At 42.5% G+C, this 21,231-nt stretch overlaps 1 protein-coding gene across 3 annotated transcripts in view; it reads left to right on the plus strand.

Annotated features, from left to right (window-relative positions):
• SLCO5A1 (solute carrier organic anion transporter family member 5A1) overlaps positions 1 to 21,231 on the plus strand; it is a 91,455-nt gene that overhangs the window by 60,151 nt on the left and 10,073 nt on the right. For all 3 annotated transcript variants that reach the window (XM_014457451.2, XM_023755496.1, XM_023755497.1), the window contains one exon: positions 18,689 to 18,887. In XM_014457451.2, coding sequence (XP_014312937.1) covers positions 18,689 to 18,887 — 199 coding nt within the window. The remainder of the gene's footprint in view (positions 1 to 18,688; positions 18,888 to 21,231) is intronic.

Here is a 21,231-nt window from a genome sequence, read left to right on the forward strand (position 1 = left end):
TATCCTATATAAGATTTTCCAACAGAACATCTGTATTTATGACATTACAAGTTTCTCTTTGTTCCCATTTCAGCCTTGCTCTCCGAGTTAGTTATTTACATAATCAATGGGTTGGTAGTTGTAGTTACAAGATATACAGATTTTTTATATGTTTATCAGCAAACTGTCAATTTGTACTTAAAACTTTTGTTTATTTGAACAGAGTCATTGACATTAACTTTGCTGAGCAAAGCATTCTGTACATTAATAAAAGATTTTTAGGGAGAATTAAAAAATATTTAAGAAAACATATAAGTTGCTTCAAGTATTGCGGAAGCATCAGGTGCATTTTCAGTGCTGACAACAGTAGATGTCATATTTGTCTTCCGATCAGATTTCTGAGAATCTTGGAACAAAGTGCCAGTGGAAATTTTGTGTTAATAGAAACTGTCTGACCCTAGCTGGTTTGGTTCTATGGTTAGAGCATCAGCCCTCGGACTGAAAGATCCAGGGTTTGATTCCGGTCACAGGCACGTACCTGGGTTGCAGGCTTGATCCCCAGTCGGGGTGCATGCCGGAGGCAACCCATCGATGTGTCTCTCTCTCATTGATGTTTCTCTCTCTGTCTCTCTCCCTCCCTTCCACTCTCTTTACAAATCAATGAAAAATATTCTTGGGTGAGGATTCACAACAACAACAACACACTGAACTATCTGCCCTGCTGAGAATTTGTCTCTATGCTGTGTGCTCTCAGCTTGTCTAGGGATACTGTGTCCATTCCCTGAATTCACCGAGTGATTCCTGAGTGCCTACCATTTAGCAAACTACTTTGAAGCACATTATGGTGCGTATGAAGATGAATGAAAGAATTTTAACAGAGGAAATAAGATAGAACAAATAGTGTGGACTGGCTTCATATTACGGAGAGCTTTGAGTCCCTTGTGGAGGACTTTTAAGATCAGCCAGTAATTAATAGAAAATATGGAAACTAATTTTTTAAAAGAAAGACTCTGCAATCCAGCAGGATTATTATTGTATGGAGTTCTGTTTAATTGAATAGATAGATAGATACTCATATATTGTGATTTTTTAGTGCCTTGCTATATGCTGCTGTTTCTATGAAGCATACTGAAATTGCCCTAACACAGCAATTTCCCACCGTTTTCATCTCACAGCACACATAAACTAATTACCGAAATTCTGCAGCACACCAAAAAATATATTTTTTGCTGACCGGACCAAAAAAGGCATAATTTGTATTCATTCACAGCAGACGGCTAATGTGTTGGCTGTTGTCATATTTTTATTTGACAATGTAAGGGAAAATAGGTCAGTGTCCCTGAATACATAGTCAGGCATTGCACGTTTTAAACATTCTTGTGGCTCACCGGTGTGCCTCTTGCGACACACTGGTTGAAGATCACTGCCCTAAACAATTGAGCACCCATCTTTTTTTGGAGGGGAGGGTGGGGGGAGGGAATCAAAGAAAGAGATGATGCAGTGCTTCTCAGTCATCTTTTCTTTTGCTTCATAATGCTGTTCATGTGTCTTTAAAAATGCCAACTTCCCACATTCCTTTCCTTATCTGTCTAAAGCAGATTGGATCTGTTCACATCTCAAATCCTTTTTTATTTTGAAGGATGTAATAAATAATAAAATATTGGCTATCAGAAATACGTACGCACACTGCATACATACACACATTTTCTGCACATATATCCACATATACAGGCATACCACATGTTAACACATTTCACTCCTTTTTTATGGAAGATTTGCATTTGTTTTATGAGACAGTGTAACTAACGGAAAAAATTAAGCAGGAGTTAAGAGACTAGGTTTCAGCTTTAGAAGGAACAATGGGTTTGGAATTCAGGTAGCGGATTTCTCCTCTCAGACCTGAAAGAACTCTGGCTTGGAAATCAGATTTGTGTCCTGGCTCTGCTCTGTTAGCTTGGTGCTATCGGCCATGTGTCTTATTTATCTTAATGCGTCATTTTAAAAAAATATACCCCATTGATTTTCCTACAGAGAGGAAGGGAGAGGGATAGAGAGTTAGAAACATCGATGAGAGAGAAACATCGATCAGCTGCCTCCCGCACACTCCCCACTGGGGACGTGCCCGCAACCCAGGTACATGCCCCTGACCGGAATCGAACCTGGGACCCTTCAGTCCCCAGGCCGACGCTCTATCCACTGAGCCAAACCGATCAGGGCTTAATGCGTCATTTTATGGAAAACGGGGATAAATGGGAACCCGTCTCATGGGATAAGACTAAGTGGAAGTGCTTTGAGACTTAAAGTACTCTACACGTTTGTCGTGATGATTATATTGTCATTTCCTTTTCCCAAAGTCCCTCTCCTTATCTGAATAAGTAGGTGTAATACCTGCTCACAGAGCTGTTTTATTGCTCAATCAAATAATTGGTATGAATATGCTTTGCAAAACCCAAAAAGGCTTATTTCCCTCATGTGATTTTAGGTTGTCGCTGCTAATTTTGGTTAAAGTTGAAGTCAGCTTGCTCTCACATTTAACCTTTAATCACAGTATTTATTTCTGGGTGTGTACCTCATGCATGATTCAAGATAATAATAGGTAAGATTCTTTGAAAGGAATTTGGAGGAGTTTTCTGCTGCTTTAGGTGGAAAATTAGTCTAAAACACTTTCTATTCAGAAAGAAATAGAATTTGGAAGAATTAACTATAAAGCGAGTCTCTATTAATAAAAAATGTTTTTCCTTTTACTTTTAGAATAAAACTGAGCATTCATTCCCTGGGGAAACAAGTGGCTTAAATGGTAGGAAAAAAAGTCACACAGAGAAAATAACTACCCTTTGTAAGTTAAGCAAGTGCTTATGGGAGTGTTAGCCTCATGTGAATGTAAAAAAAACATTGGATGTAGATTCAGAACACTTAGAGTCTAGGCCAGTGATGGCGAACCTTTTGAGCTCGGCGTGTCAGCATTTTGAAAAACCCTAACTTAACTCTGGTGCCGTGTCACATATAGAAATTTTTTGATATTTGCAACCATAGTAAAACAAAGATTTATATTTTTGATATTTATGTTATATATTTAAATGCCATTTAACAAAGAAAAATCAACCAAAAAAATGAGTTCACGTGTCACCTCTGACACGCGTGTCGTAGGTTCACCATTACTGGTCTAGGCCTTGCTTCAGACCAGCCATTGATCCAAGTTAAGTCAAGTCTAGCATCTTTTCAGAGCCTCAGATGTTTTTTGTGTGTGCATTTTTTTTCTCTCTCTTTTAAAAAATATTTTTATTGATTTCAGAGAGGAAGGGAGAGGGGGAGAGAGAGATAGAAACATCAATGATGAGAGAGAATCGTTGATTGGCTGCCTCCTGCACGCCCCTCACCAGGGATCAAGACCACAACCCGGGCATGTGCCCTGCCTGAGAATTGAACTGTGACCTTCTGGTTCGTATGTCGGTGTTCAACCACTGAGCCACACTGGCCGGGCTGTATTTTTTTTTTTTCTTGGTCATCTATAAAGTGAAGGAGTTGAAGAGATGATCTCTGAGCTCCTGTGTTAACTTAGGGTTACATTATGCATATTTTTGAGAATATTAGAGACTCAAAGTAACAGAGGTCTAAGCAAAATAGATGATTATTTGTTCTTCACAAAAAGTCTATAATTAGGCAGCACGGGGCTGTTTCTGCTCCATCATGGACCCTTGTCCTCATGGTCCAGTGGAGAGGTCCAGCAGGTTCCATGGACCTTTTGCATTCCAAGCAGCAGGATGATAGAAGGAAGAAAGGCATGGATGGGTGTTCTACTTTTGCTTACATCACATTGGCCAGAACTTACCACACAGCCACATATAGTTGCATGGGATTCTGGGAAATGTAGTCTGCATTTCACGTGGCCATAAGCCAGGTTCTTACTCTAGAATAGGGGTGCTGGGCCAAATTTAGCCTGCTGCTTATTATTGTAAATCAAATACTATTGAAACAGTCATGCCCATTTGTTTACACAACTCCATGACTACATTAGCACTACAACAGCGGTTGCAACAGGCACTGTCTGGCCCACAGAGTGGAAAATATTTACTATCTGGCCATTTATTAAAAAAAAAATCTTGTCCACTCCTGCTCTAGAAGAAAGAAGGGTAGTCATCAGGGGGTAAGTAGCAATCTCTGCCACAGTACCCTTCCAGATTCTGATTTTAGGATAACAAACAAATACAAAATCCAAATAGTTTCTTATGATGTGGGAATAATTTTGAAAATGTTAATAAACACTAGCACACATGTTGCTAAATACTAAACCACAAAGTTCTTTCTTGCTTGAACAGGCTGAAACCTGAATTGTGCCTTTAAGATAGTCTTTCTATTCTGTCTACTTCCCAGTCTCAAATGGTTGCTTTTGGTTCCAGCCCGGCTGTCTAAGGCATCAGCTACTCCCTCATTATTGGACATGTGTCTTCATTTTGGTGACAGTAAAGATGTGAAAAGGTGTAGGGGTACTTTTGATCCTTGGGGAAGTCCCCCTAGTGTCATAGCAGGGTGGACCTTGAACTGGTGACCATTGTGCTATGAGAGGAGTTCGTGGCTATTAGTCAAGACATACATCACATTGACTTCTGCTACACTGTGTTTTTTTTTCCTTTAATAAATTTAAAATATTTATTGCTTTTTCTTATTCTTTTAGCTGTTCAAGATATATTACTGTCTTTTAAAAAGAGGTTTCATTTCAAAACCAGGAATAGATAAGATCTGAACAGTAAGGGAAGGAGCCTATTAGTGTTTTGCTGGGAGATTTAGAGACAGAGCAATTAGTGGAGCTTGTTATCATTACACTAGAGGCCCAGTGCACAGATTCGTGCACCCGTGGGGTCCCTCGGCCTGGCCTGCGGGGATCAGGTCGAAACCAGCTCTCCGACATCCCTCAAGGGGTCCCAGATTGCGAGAGGGCGGTTCTCAGGTGACGCACCCTGGAATTGGGCTCCTTTCTCTCTGGTTCCAGGTGCGTCACCCGAGAACTGCAGCTGCCAAGTCATTGCAGCTTGGCAGCTCCTGCATTGAATGTCTGCCCCCTGGTGGTTAGTGCTCATCATAGCTACTGATTGGCCAGCAGGTCGCTTAGGTTTTCATATATATAGATTAGGAAGGCACACATGAACCGTGGCACATGTTTCTCTTCAAATATTTTCTACCCAATGGGTACCTTCTATAAGGTTGCATAACTAACGGATGTCTGAAGCCTAAATTCCCATTGATAGCAAGCTTGGTGTCTTCCAAAGCTATTCAGACCATTAGATTACTAGAGTACATTTTTGTTCATAACACTTGTTTTGTGGATTTTATTATCTGGTGGAATTATGTATGTCTTTTTTTAAAATTAAATTTTATTGGGGTGACAGTCAACATGAACATATAGGTTTCATGTGTGGATTACTAAATTACAAAATCTGTATATAGCACTATGTGGCCACCACCCAAGGTCAAATCTTCTCTGGTCACCTCATATTTAGGACAACTTTCTCCCCCCCCACTCTCCTCTATCAGGCAACCACCACACTGCTGTTTGTGTACATAAGTTTCAGTTTTATATTTCTCATGTGAGTGAAATCATATCGTTCTTAGCTTTTTCTGTCTGTACGCATGTCTTCTGAAATAAGACAACATGTTCAGGTAACAAGTGCAGTATGTGGTGTGCTGGTTAAGATGTGCATCCCAACTGTCACTGTCTTTCCCTAAGTTCTTAGTTTTTCTGGCTTAAGCTATCTCCTTCAGAGAGCAAGGAAGGTTAATTCATTTTTAATTTTCTTCTAGTTATAAAATGTTCTGACCTTTAATACTCTTGGCTCCCAGTAAGCAAGGGTGGGAAGCGTCTGGTCTGAGGGCTTTCTAAGGCCCTTGAAATCATTTGGTCTGGCCCTGCCAAGGCATTAGGGGTGAGTTAAGTAAATGTTTGACCAAATATAACAGGCTAGTTTTTGAGTTGATAATTTTGTATGGCTTGCGAATGATGTTTTAAATATCCAAATGGCCCTGGCCCCTTCTTTAACGAGTAGATGAAAACAGTGTGTGATTGGGGTGTCTTTTATTTCCTGTGCATGTTCCACTACCTTTTCTCCAACTTTTTGCTCAAATGGCCATTTGTCATTGAGACCTAACCCAGCATTCCTCATTTAACAATGCTATTCCTCTCCCAGCACTCCTGATTTTCCTTGCTGGATTGAAGAATTTTCTCTGGAGTGTTTTCCACCTTCTAACAGTCAGTATAATTTTCCTAGTCATTGTTTTATTTATTGTCTATTTCTCCCCAGTAGATTGTAAACTCAGTGTGGGTACAAATTTTTATCATCTCTCTTCACCATGTAGCTCCAGAGTCTAATACAGGGCCCAAAATATAGTAGTTTCTCAATAAATGTCTTCTGCTAAATTAAAATATGTTTTAAAAATTATATATTTTTATAATTTTTTTGGAAGTTATACTTAACAACCCACTTGTAAATAACACAAAGTGAACGTTAGCTCAACTATACCAATGATCTCAAAATGGATCAAAGCCCTTAATGTAAGAGCTAAAATTATAATACTCTTAGAAATAAATGTAGGCATAAATCTTTGTGACCTTTGATTAGACAATACAACCAATACAAAAAAATTGGATTTCATCAAAATTAAAAACTTTAGTACATCAAAGGACACCATCAAAGAAGTAAAAAAAACAACAACCACAGAATGGGAGAAAATGTTTGCAAAAGATGTTTCTAATAAGAAACATATCTAGAATATATAAAGAATTCCTACGATCCAATAATAAAGACAAATACGCCAATTAAGAAATGGGCAAAGGATCTGAATAGACATTTCTCTGAAGAAGATATACAGTGGTCACTTGAAAAGGTGACCATTAGTTATCAAGGAAATGCAAATCGAAACCACAGTGAGATACCACTTCCCACCCTCGTGGATGACTATAATCAGATACTATCTGTGATGGTGAGTGCTGGTAAAGACATGGGGAAGGTGGAACCCTCACACTCCGCTGGTAGGAATGTCAAATGGTGCAGTTGCTTTGGAAAAACAGTTCGGTACTTCCTTAAGCATAGAGTTGCCATATGATCCAGACATTCCATTTCTATCTCGGCATAGAGCTAAGAGAAATGAAAACATGTGTCTCCATAAAAACGTGTACATGCATGTTCATAGCAATGTTATTCAATGTCATTCAGAAACAACCCAAATGTCCATAAACTGATGAGTGGATAAATAAAATGTGGTAATTGGTATCATGGATTATTACTTGGGCATAAATAGAAAGGAAGTTTCAATATATTCTACAACATGGATGAACCTTGAAAACATTGTGTTAAGTGACAAGCCACACTGAGGTATTATATGACTCCATTCATATGAAATGTCTATAATAGGCAAGTCTGTAGAGACTAGCAATAGATTAGTGGTTGTCTAGGACTGAGGGAGGGGGTTGGGAGGAAATGGGTGTGATACCTCTGCATACAGGGTTTTTTCAGGGGTGATGAAAATGTTCTAAAGTGATTATGGTGAAGGTTGCATATCTGTGAATATACTAAAAAAATTGAATCGCACACTTATTTAAGTAGGCGAATTGTGTGATATGTGACTTACAGCTCAATGAAGCTGTCAATAAAAAAAGAAAAAGAAACACATTCTATTAGTGAGTTGACTATTTTATTATGTGGCTGCTCTGGTCCTTGCTATACATTTGGCAGGATTAACCAGGCTTTTAATGAGCAAAATTTCCACCCGGCCCTTGTGGGGCAACGCCATTCTAACCAGTACAGGTTAGATGTGTAGAAGTTTGTACCAAAAAATCCGCCCCCCCGCCCCCCGGCCGCATAAATAGTTGTAAACATCTGTTTGCTTCTCTCAGGGGGGACGATATCTGTGAGGCTTTTTCGGCTCAGCCATTAGTGGACGCGATGACACTGTCTCGATGGGAGATGGGAAAGCTCTGTGAGCTGCTGGATTTGGACAACCATGGAAAGGGGAGAAGCTGAAAACTGCTGACAGAAAATGGATCTCGCCCGACGGGCCTCCAAAGAGGGTTTTGCACTTGGCACTGGCCACCTCTGTAGGGAACCAAGACCTGTAACTCAATACCCAGGTCTGAGTTTGCAGCTTATTTGATCACTGAAAACGTTCATGAGCTCCCATTATTCTCCTATGAGATTTCCTCTGCAAGGGTCCCTTCCCCTCTCCGTTAGCAGCAGCTTGTTTCAAGCTTTTGTGGTTTCACCTTGCTTCCCAGCGCAAACGGAAGCTCTGATTTTTGCATTTCATCATCGCACCTTGTGCCCTCTGTGGTTCTATCGCCCGGATGCAGAAAACTCTTGTAGGTTTCTAAGCCGTGAAAGAGGGAATATTGATTTGATTTTTGGATTCTTCGCATGACACAGTCGGCAGTTGCCTCTCGGTAGTATTTCAGCCAGAGCACGGCAGGAACCTGAAATGAAAAGTGTGGTTGTTCTCTCCGGTGAATGCACCTTTTTATTACCTTTCCTTCGGTGATGCCTTGACTCTTCGAGGCTGGGCTTCTCAGATTTCTCTCCCACCGCACAGTGCCTCCCTGTGCTGGCAAAGTTGAAGAAAGTGTTATTCTGGGTGAATGAGACCATTTGCCCAAGTAGGAATTAAATATGAGTTTCAGATGGCTATCGCCAGGCTGAAGGGAGGTGGCTAAGGTTTGCAGAAGTGTGTAATTCCTGTGAAAGCCTCGATTGGGGATCTCTGCAAGGTTGTGCTAGCAATTCCCCATCGTTCTCTCTGTTCTCTCTCGTTAGTGCCGGTGGTCCCATCTGAGCCACCCTGTGGCTGTCAGGGGGACTTCACAGGGGAGGTGTGGCTGGGGGTCTTCTGGCACCTGCCTACTCTGAAACTAGAGAGGGGCACAGCCCGGTGTGAGACTAGCTACTGGGCCAGCTCATCTCCTCCAGAGAATTCCTAAAGGAACTCCCAGAAAATTCTCCTGTGGGGCCCATAGGCTCCTCTTCGGGTCCTGGGAGCTTTGATGATGGAATATGCTGCCTCTCAATGTTCTAATCCGGTCAATGTTCTACACGTTGCTATTCCTCCTTTGCAGTTTGACTTAGTGTTGTGCTGTGTAATAATATGGACTTCAAGAAATAGTCTGTTCTCGGTCTTAAAACAGCCAGTGAATTATTAACAAGTTACCATAAATGACTTCTAATGCTACACCTCACTTGTTGTTTGTGAAGGCATTTCTGAGATATAGGAGAGAGAAAAAGACATGTTGTCCTTTTGAAATACTTTGTGGGTCTATGCATTGTTAGTGAAAGTGTATACTTACTATGCTGTCTATTCCCAGACCAGTACATTTTTCTAGCTTCAAGGGTTGAATTTTTAAAATAGTCTCTTCTTTTATTCCCCTCTGGCAGTGATTGATATTCATTTCCTACAAGAAAATGTTTTCAAGGGAAAGTGGGAGCTTAACGGGGTAAAATAATTTACCCCGGTGATAGGAAAATGTTGATTTTGTATCATCAGATTAGAAGCATAGTCCTCAGAAAAGTGAAACAAACAGGAGTTCGTTGCCCTGCTCTGCCCCTCATTCAGAGTTTCCTCATCTGGGATGTGGAAAGAATGCTATGCTCTTCCCAATCTAAGACATCAGTCATGGTGAGATGCACCATGATTTCGAATTATGATGAGAGGAAAAAATGCTTTTAATTAGATTATGACACAGAGCAGAGACCCTGTTGATTGTAGGACACATTCTGATTTCAGAGCAACTCAAAGTCCTTACAAGTTTGAGAATTAAATGAGATACTATATGCAGAGTAGTTATCACACCATCTGGCATATACTCTACATCTGTGTGGCGGGGTGTGTAGAGAAAGAGAGACAGAGGGAAAGAGGGAGGACGGGAGGGAGAGAATATGAGTGAATGTTCTCCCCCCTTCCCTGTGCCTAGCCACCTTCCCCAAAGGAGGCAGCAGAACTTGAAAGTCACAGCGGCTTACAATGATACTTCTTAGTGATTCAGAGTCTTATGTTGGCAAGTCATCTATTTTCAGCTTCACTAGGGAAACCTTTGGATTGGAATACAGAGCGAGGGTCAGTGCATTTAGGAAAAGATCACGAGGACAGCTAAGATGCTGAGAATCTGTGTCTGTGAACTTAATTCACCACAGGACACCCCACACCATGGTGATTTCACGACAGAATGGAGGTGTCGGGGGGACTCCAGACATCACACATGTTGCCACCTTTAGCAGGGTGACTGTTAAGCTTTTGCTAATAATGTTCAATTCAGAACTTTGATAACGGTGAGATTTTCCAGGCATCATTCTAGCTATTTAGTGCCTGCCAGTTTTAAACAATTTTTTAGCAAGTTTTCACCCCAAATTAGATCTTCGATTTCCTGTTTGTAAAATGAGATATAGCCCAGTTCAAGGAATACGTGAAGACTGAAATGAATAAGTCATTTGAAGATTTTATGCAGTAAATTATAAGTAACAAAATAAGTCATTCAGCCCTCCATTTACCACGTCCTGGCAAGTGCTGAAAAGGTGTGAAGAATAAAGATAACGTCCCTACTGTGCACTGGAACATTATGGTCTAGCAGGAAAGACAGAGAAGTAAACACGATGCAGACCCCATGGCAAGGTTGGCTCTGGGACCTATGAGCGCACTGTTGTTTTGTTAGTAACAGCAACAGCTGCAGCACAGTTGAAGTTCCCTGGACTTAAAACAGTCTTTCATTTTTTGTTTTTGTTTGTCCCCTTGTTTTCCTCACCTTTCTCTTAATAATGAGTGAATCACCCAAATTTCCCCACCTCTTCTTCAGTCGAAGATTTTTCTTTGCTCCAAATGATGCATTAAGCTTGGGTATATTTTATGTGTTCATTGAAGTGCGTCATGTCTGTCTATTGACAAAAATTGGAGTGAAGAGGAAAAAGTCCTCCATTAACTTTAATATTCGGTGATTCACTGAATATCATTTTTCGTAAAGACCTTTGGGCTCCATGCGGCCACACTGTACTACAAGGGCAAGCAGTAGTGTGACTCTGAGGTAAAAAGTTCACTGATGGTTATAATAATGCCTGACATAAGAGAAAGAACGAAAGTAGGACAATTGACAGGCCAATTGGCTTTGGTAAATAAGAGGAGAAAATATTTCCAACTGCAAAGCAGACTTTTTATGAATTAATGCAGCAACGCGTTCTTTAGATTCAGATATGTACACACAGTAGCTAAATAGCTAACAGAGGTTTATGTGATTAAGACTCAGAGTAGCTAAATATCAAACAGAGGTTTGCCTATTAAAGAACATAGAGGCCTATGTTAGACCATTAGTTGTAGCTTCATTCAGTTCTATAGATTAAATAGTGTATAGAAATTTGCCTAGTTATAATTACGCTCTAGTCCTTTGTGCAAATGTTAAACTCAATATTGGGCAGAGACTGCTGATGTTCATGTTTGTTATGATGATTGCTGTCATTTACTGGGTGTGTCCTATGGGTCAGACACTGTTTTAAGCGCTTCGTATGTCTTTCCTTGTCTAATCCTAATAACCCCATGAGGAAGACACTGTTCTTACTTGTATTTTCGAGATGAGAAAATCCAAGGCCAGGGATGTTCAGAAACATGCAGCTTGGAGGTGGCAGAGCTGAGTTTCAAACTCAGGGAATCTGTCTACACCACCTACGCTCTGAGCTGGATTTGTCTCTTAGACAATCCTTCGGTTGCATTGGCTTCTTTCCTCGACCACCTGTATTTTAGGTGGTTCCCAGGCCTCGTCCAGGTGTTCCCATCGTTCTAAGCTTGGTTCCCATCCTCTCTCCCTCATACTCTAGCGGAGGTGTCCCTGGTATCTGCTGATCAGGTGTCCTTGGGCATCCTCCTATAGTTGCCCCTCCCATGTGTAGGCCATAGAGGGCGTGAAGAGCGGAAAGTCGGGGACTGCAGAACCTGGAAGGGAGGTGGATCAGACACAGAAGCTCAGAGGAGTGAAGGCAGTAGAGCGTGGGTTGGCTGGCTGGGGCCTGGGAGCAGAGGGAAGGGAAGGAGAGCACCGGTTAGTGAGGTGAATTTGAGTGAGACAGCTTCTGCCTGGAGAGCCCATCGCACAGATTATTTCCCTCTCTTCACGAGGGGGTGGGGGATTTGGGGTGGGGCTAGATAGGGGGGTGGTAGGTGGAAGAAGTGGCTCCCAGCCCCTCCATGATCTCCATAAGCCAGCCCCACACTACCAGAGCTGCTTCCCCTGAGTCAGGGGCCCTGAGAAGGCTCTACTATCTTACCCCACCCCCTTGCTCTCCAGCCCCAAATCTTCCCCATTCATCCCATAGGCCATGAACTCCAACAGGAAGCATCTGAGTCTCTCACTCAAGCAGGAGACCTGAGCCATGTAGGGATTAGCGTGAGTGAGTCGTCAGAACCCTTCTGTTTTGACGGTGTGGTGACATTTAGATGACAGGAGGCATGAGGAGAAGACTTTAATGGGTGTTTAGTCTGTTTGATATAACCTCATATTTACTGATGACGAATGTCCTATTTTTAAGAGCTGAGTACTAATTAGGATGCATCGTGGAATTAATGATACTGCTTTTAGGTTCTGACTCAGCTATGGGCGTGGAGGGTTGCTTTGTTGTTGTCCTGGGGGTCTGGCACAGTGCCCGTCACTCATAAACTGTTCCATTGACATGGAAACTGGTTCAATGTACCATTTTCATTCTAAATGCAAAGCTCTGCCCACTTCATCATGCTGACAGCATGTGCACCTTTCCTTGAGGAGGAGGGGACTTTAGTAACCTGCTCCTCTAAGCCCAGGCAGAACGCAGGTCAGTTTCAGGGGTTGGGGGGTGGGGTGGGGGTGCCCTGGACCCAGGAGGCTGCTGCGGTGATGTGGACAGAGCTGGGAATCAGAGCCCCCCTCCCCTGTGTGCACTATTGGTCAAGTCACCTCTCCGAGCTTTGGTTGTCCTCATCTGTGCAAAGCCGTGATGGATTTGATGAAGTCGGGACTGCGGTGAGGATCACAAGATGCACACTGGTTGCCAGGCAGAGCTCAGACGTTCGATGCAGCTCACCCTCCGTGTCTGCTCCTTTCCGTGGGGGATTGGACGGGCAGAGGCAAGTCTGCCCACGCGCACGCGCACTGGCGCAGCCGCAGGCTTCTGGAGTCTGGTGTCATCTGGACGCGCAGTGCTCCCCACACGCCAAGCCTCCAGCACTTTGCTATTTCATGCTCTCTCCACTCCTGCGATGGTTATCTCAGGATCCTGTCCCTCTAGGAGTTACTTTTATTTATTTTATTTTTTTAAAATTGTTTTATTGCTTAAAGCAGGGGACCTCAAACTTTTTAAACAGGGGGCCAGTTCACTGTCCCTCAGACTGTTAGAGGGCCGGACTATAGTTTAAAAAAAAAACTATGGCCAAAACCGGTTTGGCTCAGTGGATAGAGCGTCGGCCTGTGGACTGAAAGGTCCCGGGTTCGATTCCGGTCAAGGGCAATGTGCCTGTGTTGCGGGCACATCCCCCGTGGGAGATGTGCAGGAGGCAGCTGGTCGATGTTTCTCTACCATCGATGTTTCTAACTATCTCTCTCTCTTCCTCTCTGTAAAAAATCAATAAAATATATTTTTAAAAAAAACCCCGCAAAAACTATGAACAAATTCCTATGCACACTGCACATATCTTACTTTGAAGTAAAAAAACAAAATGGGAACAAATACAATATTTGTATTTGCATGTGGCCCGCAGGCCGTAGTTTGAGGACCCCTGGCTTAAAGTATAACAAAGAGTATTTCATATGTCTTCTTTTTTCCCCTGCCCTTGACAATCCCCTGGCCTCCCCTACCCCCCAGTGTCTTATGTCCATTGGTTATGCTTATATGCATGCATGCAAGTCCTTCGGTTGTTACTTTTATTTTTAATTATACAGAAAACACACACACACACACACACACACACACACACACACACAATGAAAAACCAAAGCTATACAAAACCAAATCGACAGCATGCTATCAATTCTTAAAGGAAAAAGGCAGAGAATAAACAATCTAGAAGGAAATGCCTAAGCAGTGGATTTTTGTTCCTTCATCCTTTTCTATGTTTTTCAAATGGTTGGCCGCAACATATATTAATTACACTGTCTCCAAAATAATGGGAAAATAATGAAACAGCAAAACTACTGCCCACCTAGAGACTTCTCACCCCCTTTCCTCCCCCTTCCACCTCCCCCATCTTATTCCCAGCGCAGAGGCAGGGATCTCTCTCCATCCAGGGCTAATCTGATCACCTGTGCTTGTAATCCCATATTCTCCTCACCTCTCAAAGATCTTGGGGGATGGTCCAGGGTTGTGGCAGACCCCACACTCCTGCGAACAGGGCACTCCCAGCATTGGGAAGCATGCAGCCTGTGGGGTCTGCAGCCTGCTCTGCCCTGGAGCCTGAGGCCAGCGCCTCACGGATGCTGCCCGCCGGCCCCAAACTGCTCTCGGGGGGTCAGTTCACAGAGAAACATGAATGGACAACCACAAAAGTGGTATTGGAACAGTGGGAATCAGCAATTTTGCACAGGAAGCTTCGGGAGGTGTTGTTTACTGTCGTCTGCCTGAAATTGGGACAAAATTGAACAAACCAGATGAGTTTGGTGCTTTGGAAAGTGTGAAAGCTGCTGGTGATCTCTATTCTCCTCTATCAGGAGAAGTAACTGAAAGTAGTGCAGGTCTTGCAGAAAATCCAGGACTTGTCAACAGATCGTGTGATGAAGATGGTTGGCTGATCAAGATGACATGGAGTAACCCTTCAGAGTAGATGAGCCAATGAGAGAAGAAGCCTGTGAGAAAGTAAACATGGAACCCCCTAAGTAAAGTGTATGAAACAGCTTGATCTGGCATAGTTGTCTTAAATCAGTGCTGGATGAAAGATTTAAAATAGCAACTTTTAGTAATACCAGTGGGAAAAGAAACTACAACTATGCTGTTGGAAGAAAATACCCCTTAGCTTTTTAATGATTGCAAATAAACACAATATGCATCTTTCCCACAATACCCTATGATTTTTAGGCAAGACTACTACAGTTCTAAATTTCAGAATTTCTGAAATCATCCATGGTACAATCTAGTTATAAAAATTATGTATTTCAAGGATAACATTACTATCTTAACATATTAAGATATTATATACCTTAAGCCTTATATAATACTAGAGGCCCGGTGCACGAAATTCGTGCTGGAGGTGGGGTCGGGGAGGTGTCCCTCAGCCTGGTCTGCACCCTCTCCAATCCGGGACCCCTCGGGGGATGTTTGACTGCTGGTTTAGGCCCGATCCCACAGGATGGGCCTAAACCAGCAGTCGGAGATCCCTCTCACAATCTGGGACTGCTGTCTCTTAACTGCTCACCTGCCTGTTGATCTCATCGCTCCTAACTGCCCTCCCCTGCTGGCCTGGTTGCCCCTAACTGCCCTCCCCTGCTGGCCTGGTCACCCCTAACCGCCTGTGCCTGGGCCCCTGCCACTGTGGCTTTGTGAGGAACAACGTCCGGATGGATGTCTGGAAGATGTCCGGTCTAATTAGCATATTACCCTTTTATTAGTATAGATTGTAACTTGCTTATATCAGTCTCTGGATTTGGGTCAAAATACTTCATGATCTTTCCACTGGAACTAACTGTCTGTGGAGAAGAGTGTTGTTAGTTGTTATAGTTGCTAGATGATGAACAATACTATCTTAATTTTGCAATACACTGAGTTTGCTGGTGCTCTTTTTATACAGTGAAGTCGGGGCCTTGCAGGAAAACAAGAAAGTTTAATAACAAAACATTCCAGTTCTCCATTAAAAAGGGGGCGGATCTTGCATTGTTTCGAAGTAACCTTTTTGCTCCACATTCTCCTTCCCACCCCTTTATGCTCTATTTTTGTCAGTACTCTACGTTAAATATGCCTTAGCCCTCTCCAGGTCTTAGCATCAGACACCACTCTGACGGTCCCGACTCTACCTATGGACCCATAGCCCTCTTTTTCTTTCAGCCAACGTTCTGGAAGGCAGTGCCGATGCCAGTCTCCAGATCCTCATGGCTGACTGCTCACCCCCTTGCAGTCTGGCTTCTGCCTTCAGGCTGCCCTGGAAGTTCTTCTTGTCAAGCTCTCCAGTGGCGTAGTTGTCTCCTTCAGTCTCTCTCCTCCCGGACTCCTCCGAGGCCTTTGGCACTCTTCATTTTCTCATGAAACTCCCTGTCCGTGGTTGCTATGGCGCAGCTGTAATGGTAATAACTACAGTTTATATTGTGTGCAAGGTACAGTGCGCTGTGGCCTCACAGAGTGCCAGCAGTCTTCATTTTAGTGTGAAAGGAGATCTCCGTGATCAGGTGAAGAAGTCTATGCTTATATGTGATCACATGGCTACGAAAGGTGGAGTGAGGATTTGAATTCCAGTCTTTCTGAATTCAAAGCCCAAGCTTCCCCCCTTTTAGGACATTTATCTTTTCTAGATTTCCTCTCCCCCACCATGGCTGCTCATTTTCAGTGTCCTCTGTGGGCTCATCTGTTTAATACTGGTGCTCTCCGGGACTCTGGCTTTGGCCCTTCAGTTTTTGTTTAGTCTTGTTGGGACATCCTGCCTGTGCCATGAGATCCGCCACACGTCGTAAGTGCCCCAGCCCAGGTCTTCTGAGCTGAGACCCACGTGCAACGGTGGGAGGCATTTCTAGCTGCTCGTTGCACAGGTTGTGCGGTGCTTTCTCTGTCCCTGTCCTCCCTCACTAGTTTATCGTGCCATCTGTGTAGAGCCTGACCATGGCTCTCCAGTACCCGTCTTCCATCTTAGGGCCAGAAATTATCTTTGTAACACACACCTCCATCCTGCCAGACCCCAGCTCAGAATACTTCGGGGTGTCTCATTGTCCAGAGATGCAACCTGACCTCACATTCATGATCTCTCATGGTCTCGCTCTGCCTTCCCTCTCCTCCCTGTGGCCCACCACTTCCCGGCAGCTTGCATTCATTCCTCACTCCCAGCTTGTGTGGACTGCGCTCAATCCTCAATTCTGTCTCATGCCTCTGCACATGTTCATTTGTGTAGGATGGTCTCTCTGTGCTGGGGTATTGGACAGATTTTGTCTCATCTTTCAAATTTCAAAGATTCTATCTCATCAGCCAAATGTCGGCTCAAATACTGCCACTTCTGTCAAGCCCTCCCTGATTTCTCCCAGGGGAAACTCGGATGCTTCCTTTCCTGTGTTCTCCCTGCCCTTTATATAATTCCTTTAATGTGTTCTGAATTTTTTTGTTTGGTCCTCTTTTAGATTGTAAGGTTCTTGGTGCAGGCACTGTGACTATTTAAAAATATTTTTACTGCGAAATATAATGCATTGAGAAGTGCATTAAACAGAGTTTAGAGATAATAAATAATTATGAAGTGATCACGTGTGTACCTATTACCCAAGTCAGGGAATGGAGTATTTTCAGTGCCCCAGGAGACCCCTGTGCCCTCTCTGGATCCTGCCCATCCCCCCCACTATCTTGGCTTTTATGGTAATTACTTCTTGGGTTTTCTTCATAGTTGTACTACCAATACATGCATTTCTAAACAGTATCATTTCATTGTACCTATTCCTGCCCTTTATACAAATTTGCAATCACACATACATTCTGTTGTGTTTTTGCTTCTTTCATTCAACATGGTGTTTGCACCATTCACCCACATAGTTATGCGCAGGTAGGTTTCTGACTTTTACTGCTGAGGTGTGGCATCCATTGTATGCATTTACTACATGTTGTGTATCTGTCAATGGACACTTGGTTTATTTCCAGTTTTTGGCTAGTACGTTTCTTCAGATCTCGTGTACACTTCTTTCGGTCCCCGTGTGTGTCGGTTTGCTCAGGGTATAGATCTAGGAATGGAATTGCTTGTCAAAGGGTATGCATATCCTCAACTCGACCAGATGAAGGCCAAGCTGTTTCTCTAAGTTGGTGTCAGAGTTTGCATCCCACCGGAGAATGCCCATTGCTCCGTGTCTTTGCCAGCTTGTGGGAGTCAGCCTTTGAAATTGTTACCGGTGTGATTGGGGGGAGGAATACCTCAGGCAATTTAAACTTGTATTTCCCTCTTACTAATGAGGCTGAGTATCTGCATGTGTTTATTGAGAACCCGGATTTCCTCTTTAGTGAAGAAATTTTCTTACTTTTCTTATGGATTGCATGTTTTTATTTTATTGCTTTATAAAAGTTTTTTAATATTCTGAAAAGGAATCTTTTGTTGGTTTGCATGTATTGAAAATAAATTATACTATAAAATCACACACTTAGATTTATTAATTACAGTATTTTTAAAGTAATTTTTCTTTTAAAATAATAACAGTTGACATACAATATTATGTTCTTGTCAGGTGTACAACATAGTGATTAGACCTTTATATAACTTATGAAGTGATCACCCCAAAAATCTAGTACCCACCTGATATAGTTATTATAATATTATTGACTATATTCTCTATGCTGTATCCCCGTTGACTGTTATTATAACTGCCAATTTTGATTACAGTATGTTTGTTCTTTACCTTAGTACTAATAAGTAAATAGAAAAAGTATTTAGAAAACAAATAGATCGCAAGGGTTAGGGGGGGTGAAGGTGGAGAAGGGTATTGGGGGGGCGGCGGTAAATGGTGATAAAAGAAAACAATAGCATTAATTACTTCAAATTAATCTTGTCCTTCCCTTCTCTCCAGGTGTTATTATTGTCCCTAGCGCTGGGGTTGGCATTGTCCTGGGAGGCTACATTATCAAAAAATTGAAACTTGGTGCAAGAGAATCTGCAAAACTAGCAATGATCTGCAGTGGAGTGTCTTTACTGTGCTTTTCAACTCTGTTCATTGTGGGATGTGAAAGCATTAACCTCGGAGGCATAAACATCCCTTACACAGCAGGGTAAGTATCTTGGAAGAGCCATTTTATGTCATCATGATTGTGATGGTTATGGTCCCTGGCTCCCTCTGATACAAGACTGAAAACATTTTATTCTGAGTTGTTCACATCGAGAATAGAAGCTTAGTTTAAAGATTTCTTTCAAGTTCTTTAGAGAAGGGCTTTCTGGTGAATTTCGGGGTTCTCAACTAGGGATGGAGGTGGGTGAATAGAGGAAAACGGTAGCACCAGTGATAGTCTTTTTCTCCCTCAGATCTCCAGTGAGCCCCATTGTTTTCAGCTACACGCTCCCTTTGCCCCCTGTCCCGTCAGCTGACTTTGAGCTTGGAGCCTCGTGGAGGTTCAAGGGGCAGGCTGGCTCCTCTCCAAGGAGGCATCTGCTTATTTCACGCCTGTTCACGCGCTCTTTCCATGAAGCTTGCTGCCACTCTTCCCATTTCCCTTTGCTAGTTTATTCCTTTTAATCTTACTTTTATTGCATCTGCAGAAGGAATGGGAAGCAGACTGGCTCAATGTCTTACTTGCTTTTACGCTGCAAGTCACCTCAAGCCTTTTAAAGCCCTTGCTTAACCCCGCATCTCTCCTGCCAATCCTGAATCAACCGAATCCCGACTCCCAGCGCCACTGCAAAAATTACATAATTGTTCTGATTGGCTCCATTACAAATGTATGAGTCCCGATCTTAGCAGGCCCTCATCTTTGCTGAGCAATCCATTTCCTTGGCTCTAGTCAGCTTCCTTTCTTATGCCCATGATGGTTTTCCATTAAAAATTTTTTTTAATTGGTTTTATCTTACCCTAATCTTGTTTTTCTGATGGGACAACCCAGGATTCTGCATTTTTGAGTAAACAGAAATCCTAAGAATAAACCCCTTGAATTTCTCTCTCCTCTCCCTTCAAACTTCTTTGTCAAAAGTTGTATTATTTTCAAAGGCAAGTGCTAGTGTCATCATTTTTTAACTGTGTGGCCTTGTAGGAATTTACCTAATATTGTTGAGTGTTGGTTTCCTCATGTATAAAATTGGTGATAATATGAATCATACCTGGTTATAGGCATGATTAAAGTAAAACACATATGGTTGAAAATTAAAATACTGTACCTCAGAGGGTAGAAAATAAAAAAGTCCATTTCTCTTTCTCCCACCCTCAATTTCTAGTTTGCAGCATTCAAATATCTTAAACAAATGTTTGCAGATTTGATTTTGAGGATTATATAAAGGAAAGGTTCTGCTGTCTAGCATCGATCTCTGCTCAGGGATGTTACCCATAATGATGCTGAAACTAGTAAGAACTTGATGTAAACAAACATCTGAATTACCTAAATCCACGGGTTCTGGTACCCGTCTCCTTTAATTGTAATCAACAGAGAAAAACCTGGTTAGCAGTGTTCTTCAGGTCTTGGGGTGACATTAAGCGACACAGTGTGAGTTTGTGAGAGAGTGATTTGAGAGCTGTACATACCCAGCTGTGATGGGCTTATGGCAAAGGTTTCTACTCACATTAAACCACAACCTGTTTCATTATTGTATACGACATTAAATAAACATTGATCCTTAAGTGATTAATTTAATAAGGTTGGGTAGCAAGCTTGGTCTGGTTTCCTGTTTGGTTATCTCCCCATGGCTGTCTTTCTTGAACCTCGGCGATTGTGGGGCATGTCATTACACCTGTCATAGTTTCCTATTCTTTAAAAAAGCTGTACTGGCTAATTTCAGAGACCTGTGCCCTCTCTCTAGTTCTTTAATGCTTTGAATTTTTATAGTAAGACAGCACATATGACTCTCAAGCTTGCAGCTTGAACCATGCAGTTAGTTATAAGGCATTTATTAGTGAGGCCTGGTTCCTCGCTTGGAATTGATACTCACATGGACTCTGAGTGAACACGAGCCTTTTGTTTGGAAGGCTGACTCGTCAGAAGTGCGTTCACCTATTGGGAAGGTGATGTGCAGTCCCTTTGCACAAGGGTAAGTGCAGCATGCTGCAGCCCTGGTGCATTTTACGACCCCGTGATGGGTTCACTTCAGGCTAAGGCAGCCGTGGGCAAACTACGGCCCACAGGCCGGATCCAGCCCGTTTGAAGTGAATAAAACTAAAAAAAAAAAAGACCGTACCCTTTTATGTAATGATGTTTACTTTGAATTTATATTAGTTCACACAAACACTCCATCCATGCTTTTGTTCCGGCCCTCCGGTCCAGTTTAAGAACCCATCGTGGCCCTCGAGTCAAAAAGTTTGCCCACCCCTGGGCTAAGGAGAGGTTGCTTAATGTTACTCAGGGTTAACCACTTGCACCATAATTATAATGCAGTCCGTTTTCTGGAGAGTGAGAGATGATCAAACAAGAAATT

The sequence above is a fragment of the Myotis lucifugus genome, unplaced genomic scaffold (assembly GCF_000147115.1).
Source record: "Myotis lucifugus unplaced genomic scaffold, Myoluc2.0 scaffold_77, whole genome shotgun sequence".
Lineage (NCBI taxonomy): Eukaryota > Metazoa > Chordata > Mammalia > Chiroptera > Vespertilionidae > Myotis > Myotis lucifugus.